General features: G+C 40.0%; 1 protein-coding gene across 1 annotated transcript; it reads right to left on the bottom strand.

The window, feature by feature from the left end:
• Nucleotides 1–4821: 4821 nt before the first annotated feature.
• LOC112077781 (transient receptor potential cation channel subfamily M member 5-like) lies at nt 4822–16751 on the bottom strand. The gene is made up of 7 exons (XM_024144226.2): nt 16504–16751; nt 15425–15577; nt 8942–9074; nt 8389–8563; nt 5795–5963; nt 4965–5143; nt 4822–4847 (listed from the first exon to the last, which is right to left on the bottom strand). The coding sequence occupies exons 1-7, from the start codon at nt 16749–16751 to the stop codon at nt 4822–4824; spliced, it is 1083 nt and encodes a 360-aa protein (XP_023999994.2).
• Nucleotides 16752–17446: the final 695 nt, after the last annotated feature.

Raw genomic sequence — 17446 nt, 5'->3', positions numbered from 1 at the left:
TAGCACCAACACCACTGCTGTAAGGTATCTATATACTAGCACCAACACCACTCTTAGATATCTAAATACTAGCACCAACCCACTCTGTAGGTATCATATATAGCACCAACACCACTCTGTAGGTATCTATATACTAGCACCAACACCACATGTAAGTAATCTATATACTAGCAACAAACCCACTCTGTAGGTATCTATATACTAGCACCAACACCACTCTGTAAGTATCTAAATACTAGCACCAACAACTCTGTAAGTATCTATATACTAGCACCAACACCACTCTGTAGTATCTATATACTAGCCCAACACACTCTGTAAGTATCTATATACTAGCACAACACCCCTCTGTAAGAATCTATAACTAGCACCAACACCACTCTGTATGAATCTATATACTAGCACCAACACCACCTGTAGGTATCTATACTATAGCACAACACCACTCTGTAAGTATCTATATACTAGCACAACACCACTCTGTAGTATCTATATACTAGCACCAACACCACTCTGTAGGTATCTATATACTAACACAACACACTCTGTAGTTATATATCTAGCACCAAACACCACTCTGTAGTATCTATATACTAGCACCAAACACCTCTGTAAGTATCTATATACTAGCACCAACACCACTCTGTAAGTATCTATATACTAGCACCAACACCACTCTGTAGGTATCTATATACTATCACCACCAACACACTCTGTAGTATCTATATACTAGCACCAACACCACTCTGTAAGTATCTATATACTAGCACCAACACCACTCTGTAGGTTATCTATATACTAGCACCAACACCACCTGTAGGTATCTTATATACTAGCACCAACACCCCTCTGTAAGAATCTATATACTAGCACACACATCCTTATGAATCTATATACAGCAAACACACTCTGTAAGATCTATATATGACAACACCACTGTAAGAATCTATATACTAGCCCAACACCACTCTGTATGAATCTATATACTAGCACCAACACCACTCTGTAGTATCTATATACTAGCACCACACCCACTCTGTAGGTATCTATATACTAGCACCAACACCACTCTGTAGGTATCTATATACTAGCACCAACACCTCTTGTAAGAATCTATATACTAGCACCAACACCACTCTGTAGTATCTATATACTAGCACCAACACCACTCTGTAGTATCTAATACTAGACCAACAAACTCTGTAGGTATCTATATACTAGCACCAACACACTCTGTAAGTATCTATATACTAGCACACAACACTCTGTAGGTATCTATATACTAGCACCAACACCACTCTGTAAGAATCTATATACTAAGCACAAACACCACTCTGTAGGTATCTATATACTAGCACAACACCACTCTGTAGAATCTATATACTAGCACCAACACCACTCTGTAAGATCTATATACTAGCACCAACACCACTCTGTAGGTATCTATATACTAGCACCAACACCACTCTGTAAGATCTTAATACTAGCACCAACACCACTCTGTTAGCATCTATATACTAGCACCAACACCACTCTGTAGAGAATCTATATACTAGCACCAACAACTCTGTAGGTATCTATATACTAGCACTAACACCACTCTGTAGAATCTATATACTAGCACCAACACCACTCTGTAAGAATCTATATACTAGCAAACACCATCTGTAGTATCTATATACTAGCACCAACACCACTCTGTAAGAATCTATATACTAGCACCAACACCACTCTGTTAGCATCTATAACTAGCACCAACACCCTCTGTAGGTATCTATATATACACCAACACCACTCTGTAGGTATCTATCTAGCATACACACTCTGTAAGAATCATATACTAGCACCAACACCACTCTGTAGGTATCTATATACTAGCACCAACACCACTCTGTAGGTATCATATACTAGCACCAACACCACTCTGTAGGTATAATATACTAGCACCAACACCACTCTGTAGGTATCTATATACTAACACCAACACCACTCTGTAGGTATCTATATACTAGCACCAACACCACTCTGTAGTATCTATATACTAGCACCAACACCATCTGTAAGAATCTATATACTAGCAACAAACACACTCTGTAGGTATCTATATACTAGCACCAACACCACTCTGTAAGGTATCTATATACTAGCACTAACACCACTCTGTAGTACCTATATAACTAGCACAACACCACTCTGTAAGATCTATATACTACACTAACACCATGTGTAGGTATCTATATACTAGCACAACACCACTCTGTAGTATCTATATATACTAGCACCAACACCACTCTGTAGGTATCTATATATAGCACCAACACCCACTCTGTAGGTATTATATACTAGCACCAACACCACTCTGTAGGTATCTATATACTAGCACAACACCACTCTGTAGGTTTAATACTATACTAGCACAACACATCTGTTAGTATCTATATACTAGCACCAACACCACTCTGTAGTATCTATATACTAGCACCAACCCTCTGTAGGTATCTATATACTAGACTAACACCACTCTGTAGGTATCTATATACTAGCCTAACACCACTCTGTAGGTATCTATATACTAGCACTAACACCACTTGTAGGTATCTATATAACTAGCACAACACCACTCTGTAAGAATCTATATACTAGCACTAACACACATCTGTAAGTATCTATATACTAGCACCAACACCACTGTAGGTAATCTATAATACTAGCACCCAACACACTCTGTAGGTATCTATAATTAGCACCAACACCACTCTGTAGGTATCTATATACTCACTAACACCACTCTGTAGGTATCTATTACTAGCACCAACACCACTCTGTAGGTATCTATATACTAGACTAACACCACTCTGTAGCTACTACACAACAATCTGTAGGTATCTATATACTAGCACTAACACACTCTGTAGGTATCTATATACTAGCCAAACACCTGTAAGAATCTATATACTAGCCATAACACCACTCTGTAGTATCTATATACTAGCACCAACACCACTCTGTAGATATCTATATACTAGCACCAACACCACTCTGTATATCTATATACTAGCACCAACACCACTCTGTAGGTATCTATATACTAGCACTAACACCACTCTGTAGGTATCTATATACTAGCCAAACACCACTCTGTAGGTATCTATATACTAGCACTAACACACCCTGTAGGTATCTATATACTAGCACTAACACACTCTGTAGGTATTCTATATACTAGCACCAACACCACTCTGTAGGTATCTATATACTAGCACCAACACCACTCTGTAGGTATCTATATACTACACACAACACCACTCTGTGGTATCTATATACTAGCACCAACACCACTCTGTAGGTATCTATATACTAGCACTAACACCACTCTGTAGGTATCTATATACTAGCACTAACACCACTCTGAGGTATCTATATACTAGCACTAACACCACTCTGTAGGTATCTATATACTAGCACCAACACCACCACTGTGTAAGAATCTATATATAGCACTAACACCACTCTGTAAGATCTATTACCTGCACACACACTCTGTAGGTATCTATATACTAGCACTAACACCACTCTGTAGTATCTATATACTAGCACCAAAACACCACTCTGTAGGTATCTATATACTAGCACAACACCACTCTGTAGGTATCTATATACTAGCATAAACCACATGTAGGTATCTATATACTAGCACAACACCACTCTGTAGTATCTATATACTAGCAAACACCACTCTGTAGGTATCTTATACTAGCACTAACACCACTGTAGGTATCTATATACTAGCACCAACACCACTCTGTAAGTATCTAATACTAGCACTAACACCACTCTGTAGGTATCTATATACTAGCACCAACACACTCTGTAGTATTTATATACTAGCATAAACCACTCTGTAGGTATCTATATACTAGCACTAACACCACTCTGTAGGTATCTATATACTAGCACCAACACCACTCTGAAGAATCATATACTAGCACTAACACCACTCTGTAAGTATCTATATACTAGCATAACACCACTCTGTAGGTATCTATATACTAGCAACACCACTTGTAGGTATTATACTGCACAACACCACTCTGTAAGAATCTATATACTAGCACTAACACCACTCTGTAGGTATCTATATACTAGCACCAACACCACTCTGTAGGTATCTATATATAGCATAACACATCTGTAGTATCTATATACTAGCACCACACCACTCTGTAGGTATTATATACTAGCACTAACACCACTCTGTAGGTATCTATATACTAGCACTAAACCACTCCTGTAGTATCTATATACTAGCAACACCACTCTGTAAGAATCTATATACTAGCACTAACACCACTCTGTAAGTATCTATATACTAGCCCAACACCACTCTGTAGGTACTATATATAGCACCAACACCACTCTGTAAGTATCTATATACTAGCACCAACACCACTCTGTAGGTATCTATATACTAGCACCAACACCACTCTGTAGGTATCTATATACTAGCACCAACACCACTCTGTAGGTATCTAATACTAGCACTAACACCACTCTGTTAGTAATCTATATACTAGCACCAACACCCTCTGTAAGAATCTATATACTAGCATAAACACCACTCTGTAGGTATCTATATACTAGCACCAACACCACTCTGTAGGTATCTATATACTAGCACCAACACCACTCTGTAGGTATCTATATACTAGCACCAACACCACTCTGTAGGTATCTATATACTAGCACCAAGACTGCAGTGTAAGGACCTGTATACTGTCCATGAGTGTTATGTTCATATCAAACTGAATTGCATTGTGTACGTCACACTACGATGTGCAGTAGGGCTGCTGCAACCAACAACATATAAAAACACATGCACTGTATATGAACGTGTGATTATGTACCTACATAACTATACATGTCWGTATGTATGCGATGTAAAATARGTCTGTTTCTGGTCCTACCTAGTTGCTCCAGTTTGGGCRCAGGCCTCTTGACCAGGCTGAGGAGSAGCTGGGAGCAGTGGCTGATGATGATGAAGGGCGGGGCTAAGGKAGGCCGGCTGTGGTACTCCACGATCAGGTTGTACCTCTGGAACTTCCAGAAGATGTCTGTTTTGCCCTGCACCACCTGGAATGTGTAGCTGTAGGCACGCAGGTGGAGGAAAGARCACAGTGAGAACACACTGCATGAGATGCACGTGAGTAAGTATTGATCTTTTTTCTGTGGTAATCCAAGGTAGAGAGACAGTTGAATTGTGTATGCCCGTGAAATYTACAACRTTAAATCATTATTATTATTAATAATAATCATATCAGATGGTTGTGTGAGACAGTCACAGTTCAGGCCAGATTCTTCCTGTCAATCATTAAAAGCTCTGTAAGTCTATAGGCTTTGTTCAAACAAAACTTTCTACCAGCTGTTCTGGGTCAGAGAAAACAAAACAAAAGTATGTGTCAATGATTGTCCAGTTTATTTTGGTTTCACACAGTGGATGTCAATGAACACATTCAAAACCTCTGTTCTTGCAGCACATGATCATGGAATTGGGCCCTGAATTGGGACATGTTTTTGGAGTCTCCCTCATCAGAGTATACTATTATTTCCTGGGTGATGACGGTGGTCTGAGTAACACGCGTGTGTTAAGTCTGACCGTGTACATATTTGCCATTTAGCAGATGTTTAAATTTTACATACGGGTGGTTTTCCCGAGAATTTAACCCACTCTCCTGTCGTCGTCAAGCCCCATGTTCTACCAACTGAGCTGCAGAGTAGCGTGTGTGTTGAGTCTGACCTGAACATGGCGATGAGGAGGTTGAGCAGCAGGACGTTGGTAACCAGTAAGAAGATGACCAGCAGTAGGATGACCAGCAGTTTTGCGTAGATGTTGGGACAAGGGGGCAGAGTTCCCATGATGATCTCCTCTATCACCGTGGTGCAGTTGGTCTCGGGCATCCGTGCCACTGGGAAGATTACATTACATAGTTCTTCACTATCGGTTGTTCGACAGATATTTGCTTTAACGAACAAGAAAATGCACTGCGTGACACAGACGCAGGTCGCCCGCTGACCAGTGTGGTCAAGCATGCAGAAATACTTTGTTTTACACCAAGGCTCTTATATTCACTAATAATTCAAGATATATAGTGAGTGACAACAAGATGTACCACTGAAGGAAACTGAACTACATGTAAACTGAACTACATGTAAACTGAACTACATGTAAACTACATGTAAAACTGAACTACATGTAAACTACATGACAATGGAACCACATGAATACTACATGTAAACTACATGTAAACTGACTACATGTAACCTACATGTAAACAGAAGTACATGTAAACTAGGTTAAACTACATGTAAACTGAACTACATGTAAACTACATGTAAACTGAACTACATGTAAACTGAACTACATGTAAACTACATGTAAACTGAACTACATGTAAACTACATGACAATGGAACCACATGAATACTACATGTAAACTACATGTGAACTACATGTAAACTGACTACATGTAACTACATGTAAACTGAACTACATGTAAACTACATGACAATGGAACCACTGAATACTACATGTAAACTACATGTAACTGACTAACTGTAACCTACATGTAAACTGAACTACATGTAAACTACATGACAATGGAACCACATGAATACTACATGTAAACTAGGTATAAACTACATGTAAACTGACTACATGTAAACTCACCATGTAAACTACATGTAAACTGAACTACATGTAAACTACATGTAAACTGAACTACATGTACACTACATGTAAACTGAACTACATGTACACTGACTACATGTAAACTACATGTAAACTACATGTAAATCGAACTACATGTAAACTACATGTAAACTGAACTAACATGTAAACTACATGACAACAATGGAACCACATGAATACTACATGTAAACTACATGTAAACTGACTACATGTAACCTACATGTAAACAGAAGTACATGTAAACTAGGTATAAACTACATGTAAACTGACTACATGTAAACTACATGTAAACTGAACTACATGTAACTGAACTACATGTAACTACATGTAAACTGAACTACATGTAAACTACATGACAATGGAACCACATGAATACTACATGTAACTACATGTGAACTACATGTAAACTGCCTACATGTAACCTACATGTAAACTGAACTACATGTAAACTACATGACAATGGAACCACATGAATACTACATGTAAACTACATGTAAACTGACTACATGTAACCTACATGTAAACTGAACTACATGTAAACTACATGACAATGGAACCACATAATACTAATGTAAACTAGGTATAAACTACATGTAAACTGACTACATGTAAACTACATGTAAACACTACTGTAAACTACTGTAAACTGAACTAACATGTAACTACATGTAAACTGACTACTGTACACTACATGTAAACTGAACTACATGTACACTGACTACATGTAAACTACATGTAAACTACATGTAATCGGAACTACATGTAAACTAAAATGTAAACTACATGTAAACTGAACTACATGTAAACTACATGTAAACTGAACTACATGTAAACTACATGACAATGGAACCACATGAATACTACATGTAAACTACATGTAAACTGACTACATGTACCTACATGTAAACAGAAGTACATGTAAACTAGGTATAAACTACATGTAACTGAACTACATGTAAACTACTGTAATGAACTACATTAAATTAATGTAAACTACATGTAAACGAACTACATGTAACTACATGTAAACTGAACACATGTAAACTGACTACATGTAAAACGGAACTACATGTAAACTGAACTACATGTAAACTACATGTAAACGGAACTACATGTAAACTACATGTGCACCAGTGGAGGCTGCTGAGGGAGGATGGCTCATAATAATGGCTGGACAGAGAATATGGATCCATATAAACCATGTGTTTGATGGATCTGATATCATTCCACTTACTTCTGAACTACATGTAAACTACATGTAAACGGAACTACATGTAAACTACATGTAAACTGAACTACATGTAAACTACATGTAAACGGACATCCTACATGTAAACTACATGTGCACCAGTGGAGGCTGCTGAGGGAGGATGGCTCATAATAATGGCTGGAACAGAGATATGGATCCATATAACCATGTGTTGATGTTGCTGATATCATTCCACTTACTTCGTTCCAGACATGACCATGAGCTCGTCCTCTCCAATGAAGGTGCTACCAACCTCCTGTGATATACACTACATGTCTCCTGAACAACATGTAAACTACATGTGAACTACATGTAAACTAAACTACATGTGATCTACATGTACATGACTATAAGAGCAGAGGCACTGCTAAGAAACAGAAAACATTCTATCTCACCGTCAATCTCCTCCAGTGGGATCTGGCCAAAGATGTGCAGGTAGGGTCGATACAGGACCCTGCGAAACACCCAGTCTAGGCGCGGGTCGTTGGGGTGGAGAAGGGCCTGAGTAGCCACGCCGTACGCTATGAGCCACACACTCAGGAAGAACAGGAAGAAGAACACATCCTTCATCTGCCAGGAAGAACAGAGCACAAACACTACGTGTAATCCTCATCTGACATACACTACAAATGTACCAGMTAATAAAGTACGGTTAGAACCACAATTCCATTTCTACACACCAGGGTTGGGGTTGAATTACATTTCAAATCCAGTCACGTCAGGAAGTACACTGGAATTACAATTACAATGAAAAATAATAATAATCAATGACAATTTTTTTTTAAATGTTTTATTTGGTTAACTTTCTGAATTGACTGGATTTGACCTGAACTCTGATACACAAATACATCAGAGTTTTGTAAATGTGGTTAGTGGGGCTACGTTGTATTTATGGATCATGCTTTGTGGGTCATACGTGTTTGTCTTTTGAACAGTTCTCTACTTTACCATCCTCTCCACAATGATGATCTTGGGCCCCAGTTGCTTGTGGATGGCGAAGATGTGGATAAGACGCAGTGTGAACACCATGAAGTCCAGCGCCAGAACCGTTCGTCCTGCCTCATACGTGTCTTTCATCATCCTGTCATAATTACATCCTATATTAGACCTACATTAAACTATGGCCCTCAAATTCAAATCTAGACCTCGAAGCCAGTTCCACAGATAAAAATAAAATAAAAAATTATCCTCCCCCTAATCAGGAACTGATTAAGACCTGGGACACCAGGTGGATGCAGTGAATTATCAGGTAGAAGACCAAAGCAGCAGTAGTCCCCGGACCTCGTAGGGTCAGATTTGAATACCCCAGCTGTACGGAGTTAATGTCACTACCAATGTCACTTCATACAGTAAATTTACTGAAAATCAGCAGTTCTTTCTATCACTAGATATCACACCACAACTATAGCCTACTGTAGCCTATCATATAGCCTACCTACTGTAGCCTATCAAAACTKATTTCCTGTTAGAAATCATCACTTTTTTAAAATCAAATCCTCCTGCTGCAGGGTTATTTTACTCTTGCGATGAAACTGGTCAAATTAAGATCCTACACCTGTATATTTGTATTTTGTATTTATTTAACCAGGAAAATTTTGGACAAGGAACCACATGAATTACTAACATTACCGACCTATCACATGTACGACTTGACGCTACGAGTGGTTAGATTAACTAACATGGCTAGGCACAGCAAGTACATTGTAAACTAGGTTTATAAAACAACCAAGGTAAACTGAACTACATAACCTACATGTAACTGGGAACTACAATGGTAAATCTGGGAAACTACGATGTAAACCTACATGGTAACTGGAACTATGTAAATACATGACAATGGAACCCAAGAAAGCTCATGGGTAAAGCTAACAGATTGTGACTATCATGGTAAATTGGGGCTAATGTATACCTACATGTAACTGAACTGACATGTAAATCTACATTGAATGGGAAACCACATAAATACTACAATAGGTATAACTACATGGTTAAACTGACTACATGGTAACCTACATGTAAATGCTACAATGTAAACTAATGGACAATTGAACGAATCATGATAAACAATGTAAACTAGGAAAACTACATGTAAACTGACTGTAACCGTGAACTACATGTACTAATTACTGACTAATGTTAAACTACATGTGAAAGCTAACACAATGTACATCAGAAACTGAACGCACATGTAACTACTACATGTAAACTACATGTAAATACATTGTAATACGGAACTAACATGTAAACTACATGTACTGAACTAACATGTAACTACATGACAATGGAACCACATGAATACTAATGTAAACTACCATGTAAAACTGACTACAGTAACTACAGTAAACAGAAGTACATGTACATAGGTATATTAAACTAACATGTAACTGAACTACATGTAAACTACAGTAAACTGACTACATTGTAAAACTGAACTAACATGTAAACTTACTTTAAACTGAACTACATGTACAACATGACAAATGGAACCCACCATGAATACTACATGTAAATCTACAGTGAAACTACCATGTAAACTGTACTATCATGTAATCTACTGTAAACTGAACTACATGTAACTACTGACAATAGGAACCACATTGAATACTAGATGTAAACTACCTGTAAAACTGACTACATGTACTACTGTAAACTGAACACATGGTAAACTACATGACAATGGACCACATGAAATACTACATGTAAACTAAGGTATAAACTATGTAAACTGACGTACTAACATTGTTAAAAACTACATGTAAACTACATTGTAAACTGAACTACATGTAAACTACATGTAAACTGACTACATGTCACTACATGTAACTGACTAATGTACACATGACTACATGTATAACCAGGCATGTTAACTAGCATGTAATCGGAACTAATTAAACTACATGTATAACTACATGTAAACTAACATGCAACTGACAGTAAACTACCTGTAAACTGAACTATCATGTAAACTACATTGACAATGAACCACATGATACTACATGTAAACTACATGTAAACTGACTACTGTACTACATAGTACAGAAGATACATGTAACTAAGGTATAAACTACATGTAAACTGAACTCATGTAAACTACATGTAATTGGAACTACATGTAAACTAATGTATAACTACTGAAAACATACGAACTACATGTATAACTGGAACAACATGTAACTAAGTTGGCTATTGTAAACTAACATGTAAACGGAACTACATGTAACTGAACTACATGTAAACTACATGTAAACGGAACTACAATGTAAACTAACATGTGCACCAGTGGAGGCTGCTGAGGAGGAGGATGGCTATAATAATGGCTGGAACAGAGAATATAGGATCCATATAAACCATGTGTTTGATGGATCTGATATCATTCCCTACTTCTGACTACATGTAAATACATGTCGAAAAACTACATGTAAACTACATGTACACTGACTACATGTAAACTACTGTAAACGGACCTCGTGTAAACTACATGTGCACCAGTGAGGCTGCAAGGGAGGATGGTCATAATAATGGCTGGAACAAGAATATGGATCCATATAAACCATGTGTTTGATGGATCTGATATCATTCCACTTACTTCGTTCCAACATGACCATGCAGCCTCGTCCTTCAATTGAGTGCTACCTAACCTCCTGTGATATACACTACATGTCTCCTGAACAACATGTAAACTACATGTGAACTACATTAAACTAAACTACATGTGATCTACATGTCATGACTATAAGAGCAGAGGCACTGCTAGAAACAGAAAACATTCTATCTCACCGTCAATTCTCCAGTGGATCTGGCCAAAGATGTGCAGGTAGGTCGATACAGGACCTGCAGAACACCCAGTCTAGGCGCGGGTCGTTGGGGTGGAGAGGGCCTGAGTAGCCACGCCGTACGCTATGAGCCACACACTCAGGAAGAACAGGAAGAAGAACACATCCTTCATCTGCCAGGAAGAACAGACACAAACACTACGTGTAATCCTCATCTGACATACACTACAAATGTACAGTAATAAAGTACGGTTAGAACCACAATTCCATTTCTACACACCAGGGTTGGGGTTGAATTACATTTCAAATCCAGGCACGTCAGAGAGTACACTGGAATTACAATTACAATGAAATATAATAATACAATGACAATTTTTTTTTAAATGTTTTATTTGGTTAACTTTCTGAATTGACTGGATTTGACCTAACTCTGATCCACAAATACATCAGAGTTTTGTAATGTGGTTAGTGGGCTACGTTGTTATTTATGGATCATGCTTTGTGGTCATACGTGTTGGTCTTTTGAACAGTTCTCTACTTTACCATCCTCTCCACAATGATGATCTTGGGCCCCAGTTGCTTGTGGATGGCGAAGATGTGGATAAGACGCAGTGTGAACACCATGAGCCAGTCGCCAGAACCGTTCGTCCTGCCTCATACGTGTCTTTCATCATCCTGTCATAATTACATCCTATATTAGACCTACATTAAACTATGGCCCTCAAATTCAAATCTAGACCTCGAAGCAGTTCCACAGATAAAAAAAATAAAAATAATCTCCCCCTAATCAGGAACTGATTAAGACTGGGAACCCAGGTGGATGCAGTGAATTATCAGGTGAGAGACCAAAGCAGCAGTAGTCCCCGGACCTCGTAGGGTCAGATTTGAATACCCAGCTGTACGGAGTTAATGTCACTACCAATGTCACTTCATACAGTAAATTTACTGAAAATCAGCAGTTCTTCTCTACTAGATATCACACCCAACTATTAGCCTACTGTAGCCTATCATATAGCCTACCTACTGTACGCCTATCAACACATTTCCTGTTAGAAATCATCACTTTTTTTAATCAAATCCTCCTGCTGCAGGGTTATTTTACTCTGCGATGAAACTGGTCAAATTAAGATCCTACACCTGTATATTTGTTATTTTGTATTTATTTAACCAGGAAAAGCCCATTGAGATCCAGAGCCTCTTTTCTCAAGGGAGACCTGGCAAAAAAGGCAGCAACAATCAATACATTACATAATTAAAACATACAACATACAACATGATCCAGCTTAAAAAAAGCATTTACACTCCTACGTAAGTCTCCCATCAATATTTTAAATTCATTCAGTGGCACTAATATCTAGATGAAGCATGGATGTAGATTTATTCCATGTGTCTGGCTGACAAGAAGAGAAGGCAGTCTTGCCTAATACGTGAATGTCTGGGGATTTTCACCCCATCCTGATTGTGGTATGAGCGGTTTGCTGGCGGCTTTCCTGTTTTTAAGTAGCAACCACCTAGCAGATTGGGAATGGTAACTGCTGGTGGTGAAGGAGACCAGACTAAGAGGTAAGAGGGATTTATGCTGGTGGTGAAGGAGACCAGACTACAGAGGTAAGAGGGAGTTTACCTGCTGGTGGTGAGGAGACCAGACTACAGAGGTAAAGGGAGTTTACCTGCTGGTGGTGAGGAGACCAGACTACAAGTAGAGTAAGAGGGAGTTTTACCTGCGGTGGTGAAGGAGACCAGACTACAGAAGGTAAAGAGGGAGTTTACCTGCTGGTGGTGAAGGAGACCAGACTACAGAGGTAAAGAGGGAGTTTACCTGTGGTGGTGAAGGACGAAGACTACAGAGGTAAAGAGGGTGTTACCTGCTGGTGGTGAAGGAGACCAGACTACAGAGGTAAAGAAGGGAGATTTCTCTGCTGGTGGTGAAGGAGACCAGACCAGAGGTAAGAGGGAGTTTACCTGCTGGTGGTGAGAGAGCCAGACTACAGAGGTAAAGAGGAGTTTACCTGCTGGTGGTAAGGAGACCAGACTACAGAGGTAAGAGGGAGTTTACCTGCTGGTGGTGAAGGACCAGACTACAGAGTAAAGAGGGAGTTTACCTGCTGGTGGTGAAGAGGACGCAGACACAGAGGTAAAGAGGGAGTTTACCCTGCTGGTGTGAAGGAGACCAGACCTACAGAGGTAAAGAGGGAGTTTACCTGCTGGTGGTGAAGGAGACCAGACTACAGAGGTAAAGAGGGAGTTTACCTGCTGGTGGTGAAGGAGACCAGACTACAGAGGTAAAGAGGGAGTTTACCTGCTGGTGGTGAAGAGACCAGACTACAGAGGTAAAGAGGGAGTTTACCTGCTGGTGGTGAAGGAGACCAGACTACAGAGTAAGAGGGAGTTTCCTGCTGGTGTGAGGAGACAGACTCAGAGGTAGAGGGAGTTTACCTGCTGTGGAAGGAACCAGACTACAGAGGTAAAGAGGGAGTTTACCTGCTGGTGGTGAAGGAGACCAGACTACAGAGGTAAAGAGGGGTTTACCTGCTGGTGGTGAAGGAGACCAGACTACGAGGTAAAGAGAGAGTTTACCTGCTGGTGGTGAAGGAGACCAGACTACAGAGGTAAGAGGGAGTTTACCTCCTGGTGGTGGAAGGAGACCAGACTACAGAGGTAAAGAGGGAGTTTACCTGCTGGTGGTGAAGGAGACCAGACTACAGAGGTAGAGAGGGAGTTTACCTGCTGGTGGTGAAGGAGACCAGATACAGAGGTAGAGAGGGAGTTTACCTGCTGGTGGTGAAGGAGACAGATACTAGAGGTAAAGAGGGAGTTTACCTGCTGGTGGTGAAGGAGACCAGACTACAGAGGTAGAGAGGGATTTACCTGCTGGTGGTGAAGGAGACCAATCGTATACTAGGACCGATGAGGTAAAGGGGAGTTACCTGCTGGTGGTGAAGGAGACCAACTACAGAGGTAGAGAGGGAGTTTACCTGCTGTGAAGGAGACAACTACGAGTAAAGAGGAGTTACCCAAAAGGGCTTTGTAGATGAACACATACAAATGTATGTCTGCGCATATAAAGTGAGGTCCAACCTACCATTTGGTACAAGTGCAATGGTGGGTGAGTGATTGTTGGCATTTACATAGAGCCCAAGGATGCATGATAACGAGATGTCCAGTCTCTGTAAGACAGAGGAGGCTGCATGATATACAACAAGTCACCATAATCAATTACAGAGAAAAAGTGGCTTGAACAGGCGTCTTCCTAGACATAACGGAGGAGCAAGCCTTATTAGAACGAAAAGAAAAACCCAATTTCAATGTAAGCTTCCTCACAGATTATCCACATGAACTTTAAAGGACAACTTGTCATCCAACCAAATACCGTAGTGTATTTGTAGGATGACACTTTCAATGGATAAGCCCAGATGTGCAATGCTAACGTTCTCTGCAGAGTTCTTAGCTCTGGTAAGGGTCATGATTTGTTTTTTTTTTGTATATTCAAGACCAGTTGAGACCATAAAGGGAGGCCTGCAGTGCTGAAAGCAGTCTGGAGCTCTTCAACAGCCTGAACCAGAGAAGGAGCACATGAATTATATACTGTATCATTGCATATAGATGTAACTTTGTTGGATGCAGAGAGGAAACTGGATGCAAGAGAGGAAGGACTCACCTGCAGGACACACCGATTACGAAGAGTGAGATGGCCACCATGTCACACTTGTTCCAGTTGTCCTCCATGTACAGCTTGAATTTCTTCAGGATGCTCATGTCTTCGTCTGTGAAGAAACTCTGCATCACCCAGGTCAATAAAGTTTGGTTCACTCTGTTGGAACATCACAATTAGCAGTATCGTTCTATTTGTGTATATTTCGAGGTCATTTGAGTAATTATGTCAAATTTCCCCAGGCTAAAATAATTTCTCCCTCACACACAGTCCTCGAGTATCCTCAAGGCTGCAACATATTTTGTCTACCGACGACACCTGATGCACTTATCAACAGCTGATAAGAGTACCTGAGGAACAGAGTTGAGAAGCACTGAAATGTAACCCTATTCCTTAGTCCACTATCTTAGTGTTTTGACAGGGCCTTGTGGAAAGTAGTTCAGTATGTAGGGAATAGGGCATTTCAGACACACAGATATTCTGCTATGTGACTTTATGTACTAGGCAAGTCAGTTAAGAACAATTATTATTTACAATGATGTCCTACCCGGCCAAACCCTAACTCAGACGACGCTGGGCAATTGTGCGCCGCCCTAGGGACTGCCAATCACAGCCGGATGTGATACAGCCTGGATTCAAACTAGGGACTGTAGTGACGCAAAACTAGGTCTTGCACTGAGATGCAGTGCCTAGACCGCTGCGCCACTCGGGAGCTCACTGGGCAAAAACTGGTTGAATCAACGTTGTTGCCAAGTAATTTCAACAACAAATAATGACGTGAAAAAACAATTGCCCCAACTTTTAACCTAAATCCAATGACATGGTGATTTTTTATTTTATTTTCACATTGAATTCACGTTAGTTGACAACTTAAACAAATTTAAATCAAAACCCGTGGGAAGTGATTGTCAATGATGAGACATGAGTTGGGCTCATGGTCTCCCTAGGTAGCTCTGCCAGAGTCACCCTCAGCCCTACAAGGACATTTCCTCTCGGACTAACAATTAAGACGTTGTTTCTCTCGTGGGAGACAGAGTTCAGATCCAGCCTGTGACGTCAACATACTTGTTCACTCCCTCCAGCACCCAGAGTGAAGAACCCAGAAGTAGAGCATGATCTCAGGGCCCCAGGGCCCGCTGGGGGCGGAGGACGAAAGTCCAGCAGGAGCACGTAGTGAACAGGTAGGAAGGCAAAGGTACATGAGGACGTTGCCTAGGAACACAGTGACCGGGGCACTCCAGAACGACGCAGCGACGCAGCAGGAAACGCCACCACACGCGGCGCTGCTCTGGCCCTCCACGCACAGGAGGGCCACAGAGTCTCTGGACACCATACAACAAATGAAAATTAGGATTTTACTTGTTTATAATCTTTTATATAGAGAGTATTCTTCCACAGTCCACAAAAATTCTAAGCCTCGTATTACCAGATGTAGCTCACAAGGTGTAAAAGAGCAGGTTGACATGAAGTGTAGTCACTTTGTTCTAAGGGCATAATAATCTGATTGGTTAGGGCGAAACAATTGTTTATATAGCTATTCAACTAAACTTTAATAAAATGCTACCTGACCTACTGGCATATTTTTGACATAGCTTGCTAAGCTAATTCGATTTTTATAATTCAACCTTAGTAGGAAGTAGTGCCCCTGCTCAGTCTAAGCAACATATAGTTTACATTTTAACGTTCTGCCGCCCAGGGAAACATAACTGTCCATTCCAATTGTTAGGTTTATATAGTCTTATAAACAAAATATTTTGATAAAGAAAGTGGGGCTGATTTACTGTATATTTGAGACAAGCTAGCTAGCTCTATTCTATGTCTCAACATTACTAAAAGATAGCTATTTGCTAGCCAAATAGCTGTTTAGCTTAGCATTTTACGTTGCTACTGTCACGTTCTGCCTAACCCCAATCAGATTCTTTCTGCCCTTAAGACAAAGTTGCTACACTTTATGTCCCTTTATAACAGCAGGTATAGTAAATAAATGGTTTTATAACTCACAAAGGGTCATTGTCTGTTAGTAGCAGG

Source organism: Salvelinus sp. IW2-2015, unplaced genomic scaffold (assembly GCF_002910315.2).
Source record: "Salvelinus sp. IW2-2015 unplaced genomic scaffold, ASM291031v2 Un_scaffold4912, whole genome shotgun sequence".
Classification (NCBI taxonomy): Eukaryota; Metazoa; Chordata; class Actinopteri; order Salmoniformes; family Salmonidae; genus Salvelinus; species Salvelinus sp. IW2-2015.
Note: the sequence above shows the minus strand (reverse complement) of the source record. Positions and strands in the feature narration are given on the sequence as shown.